Source organism: Chenopodium quinoa, unplaced genomic scaffold, assembly GCF_001683475.1.
Source record: "Chenopodium quinoa cultivar QQ74 unplaced genomic scaffold, ASM168347v1, whole genome shotgun sequence".
NCBI lineage: Eukaryota > Viridiplantae > Streptophyta > Magnoliopsida > Caryophyllales > Amaranthaceae > Chenopodium > Chenopodium quinoa.
The window spans coordinates 5,023,748-5,027,492 of record NW_018745024.1 but is presented as its reverse complement, the minus strand read 5'-3'; the positions used below and the strand labels follow the sequence as shown (position 1 = coordinate 5,027,492).

The 3,745-nt window shown below is 35.8% G+C and overlaps 1 protein-coding gene across 1 annotated transcript; it reads right to left on the bottom strand.

Moving 5' to 3' along the window:
• Nucleotides 1-1,705: 1,705 nt before the first annotated feature.
• Nucleotides 1,706-2,863, bottom strand: LOC110708851. The gene has a single exon (XM_021887075.1). The coding sequence runs from the start codon at nt 2,861-2,863 to the stop codon at nt 1,706-1,708; it is 1,158 nt and encodes a 385-aa protein (XP_021742767.1).
• Between the last annotated feature and the right edge of the window lie 882 nt (nt 2,864-3,745).

Here is a 3,745-nt window from a genome sequence, read left to right as displayed (position 1 = left end):
GAATACTCCTCAAAAAGAAACACACTTACCCCGAGCAATATTAATTGCGGAATTCTCCCATTACGCGAGAAGTAACTTCCACATTACGTGCATTCTACCTCCCGTATCTTTACTAACTTGATCGTCGGAGGCGGAGCTCCTACCCCCAGGAGTCTTCGTGATTTTGCAGGCACAGGCGTCGAAGGGCATTCTTGGAATCGTAACTCTCCCGCAGGACACATCAAAAAACCCCGAAACAACAAGTGCTCGAATCACTTCATCAGTCTCATTAGATTCGATAACCTAATTTCAAATTCAAGCCATTAATTAATAAAATATATAACCTTAGTCATATTTAGCGAATGATATGTCGAAACTTGATTGTAAAAACTTACAAAATCCTGAAACCATTTGGAAAATTCATGTGAAAACTTTCTCCAAATATCATGTAGGTCAATACCAGGATATTTTTGCATCATCGACTCTTCAAACTTCCTATAAACCTTAAAACGTTAATAATCTAGCAAATTGCATATAATAACTACCAATTATAGAAATTTGTACCTTTCATATTCTCCTAACACCCCACAATTGGAAAGAACATAGTGGTGTTCATGCTTGACTTCTTTCGAATCTAAAAACCTTGTTTGGACACCTTTGCCACGACCTTTGCTAAATTGGAATAATTCTGGTATAGTTGAATCTAGATCATCATCATCAACAACATTGCGTCCTAGATCTCTAGATTTCGTATCAACATGAGGTTGAAAGTAATAAGAAGAAAAGATAGAAATCTCTTATGCAAGATAAGCCTTCCACTCGTGCCTTATTACCAATTTTCTTCTTCAGATGATTAAGAAATCTACAAAATAAGTTAAATTGACTCATTCACATGTAAAATTATAAATCATATAGAAGAAACTTGAAAACAATGGAGTGGCTTGGGAAAATGTATATTACCTCTCAAATGGATACATCCATCTGTATTGCACAGGACCACCCACTTTTACTTCATGTGGCAAATGAACGGGTAAATGCTCCATTGAATTGAAAAATGCATGTGGGAATATTTTCTCCAACTTGCATAAGATTTCTGGAATGTTTTTTTCTAAACGAGTCACATCATCAACTTTAATAGTGTAAGAGCATAGATCGCGAAAAAATTGGCTGATTTCAGTGACTGCTTTCCAAACATTATCAGGAAGAAGTTCTCTCATTGCAACGGGCAACAACCTTTCCATGAACACATGACAATCATGGCTTTTCATTCCATGTATCTTACAGGCTTGCAAATCCACACATCTACCAAAATCAGAAGCATATCAATCCAGAAACTTAAGATCTTTTATCCATTCACACAACACTCTAAGTTGTGCTTTATCAAGAGTGTATGGTGCTTTTGGGAAGATCAAGCTCCCATCATCAGATTCAATAGGCTCTAAGCTACTCCGCTTACAATATCGCTGAACATCTAGGCGAGCCTTATCTGTATCAACTGCGGTATCTTTCACATTCATTATTGTGGGGATGAGTTGATCAAAAAAATTCTTTTCAATGTGCATAACATCTAAATTATGTCGAATCAACAAATCTTTCCAATAAGGAAGCTCCCAAAAGATGCTTTGCTTATGCCACCCTGTCTTAACCTTTTTTTATTTTGTCGAACGGATTTTTGGATCAATGGACTTTGGAATCTCCTTAACCTGCTCCCATAGTTGATGGCCCGTCAATATTGAGGAGGCAATCGAGTTTCTGCTCTTTTTTTGAAAAAAGCAGTGCGGTTTTTTCTATAAAGATGTGTAGGTGGGAGAAATTGACAGTGACTATCAAACCATGATACTTTAGAGCCTTTTTCTAGCCAAAAAGATATATGCTTGTCCATGCAGTATAGACAAGCCATCTTTCCCGATGTAGTCCAACCAGATAACATCCCAAACGCAGGAAAGTCACTAACCGTCCATAAAAGGGCAGCTCGTAACTTGAAATTTTGCTTTGTGGATACATCATATGTCATTGTACCTACTTCCCATAGAGATTTCAATTCGTCAATCAAGGGTTGCATGTACACATCCAAGTTCCCTTTTGGGTTTTTAGGACCCGGAATAAGCAAGGATAAAAACATAAACGGCTTCATCATACATAAACATGGAGGCAAGTTATATGGGGTAACAATTACTGGCCAACAAGAATATTGCATTCTAAATTTTCCATGAGCTGAGAAACCATCTGTGCATAGACCCAATCTAACATTACAGGGCTCACTTGCAAAATCCTTGTATGTGTTATCAAGATGTTTCCATGCTTCACTATCACTTGGATGGGCGAGTGTTCCACTTACCCTAAGGATTTTGTGAATGCCACTGCATTTCATTTGCAAGGTCTTTGGTCGCATAGAGCCTTTGCAACCTTGGCGCGATTGGGAAGTAGAATAACACTTTGGCCGGCACACATTTTCCACGAGAAGTCTTCTTATAACGCTCCCCCCGCATTTTGAACACTTTTCAAGGTGAGCTTTATCCTTCCAAAATAACATGCATCCTTTAGGGCATGCATGTATTTTCTCATGAGGAAGTTCAAGGCCCTTTACCACCTTTTTAGTGTCATAGTACGTCTTGGACATTGAATTTTCATTAGGAATTACTTTACTAATGAGCGATGAAATACTATCGACACATCTATGAGGCAAGTTGTATTCACACTTCAAGCTCGTAATCCTTGAAGCCATCTCTAAAACAGATAATCGACTTCCTTCATACAATGGTTTTTGTGCGGCTGCTAACATCTCAAAAAACTTCTTAACTTGAGGATTAGGTTCTTCTTCAACATTCCGAATATCTTCATGCATTAGATCACCATAAACTTGACCAAATGCATCAATAATCATGTCAACATACGGATCCGACCGCTCATCTGATGCTTTTAAAGAATCAAAATCCTCTCCATGACAAACCCATTCATAGTAGTCATTAAGAAATCCTTTTTTTATACAAATGCTCTCTTACACTTTCAACATCTAAAAAAGGAACATTTTTACACTTTGAACAAGGGCATCTGATCTTTGAAGATTCTTGAAAATCACGGTGTTGTTTAGCAAACTCAATAAACTCTCGCATGCCAATTGTGAACTCTTTTTTTAGTAGTCGACCTTCTAATCTCTCATACATCCATTTTCGATTCAATTTCTCCATGATCCTAACTACTAAACGACATTAATACTCATACACATATATGTAATATAGTCTTCTTATATATGTAATTTATTCTTATTATATACGTTATTTAGTTATTTAGGCAATTACTTAGAAGACAAAAGAAAGATAAGCAAGAAAAGGTGCAGCAGTTAAGTCATATAGTGTATACGCAATCTTTTTTCTTTATTTTTGAAACAATGGAAAAAGAAGTGTTCAATATTCATTTGGTGGGACAACATAAATATAGAGAAACCAAAAAAAAGAAACTTAATAGGAACAAAAAAAAAAGAAACTTAATGCATCAGTGTATGTATCCACGATTCGCATATGCTTATAATGAAACAAGCAGAACAAAACAATGATAGGTACAAATCAATTTATTTTACCAAATCAGGGAAAAAAATTTAAGAAAAGCGGAAACTACATACATCAAAATATGAAGCATCATATATGTGAGAATAGGATATCTAGTGTTTTAGAAAAATATAAGAAAATAATCTAAAAATATTATATAGGGATTTAAGTCAGTCTGACTAATTCATTTATATAAACTCCTGTTTATAAGTTTCTGTCAT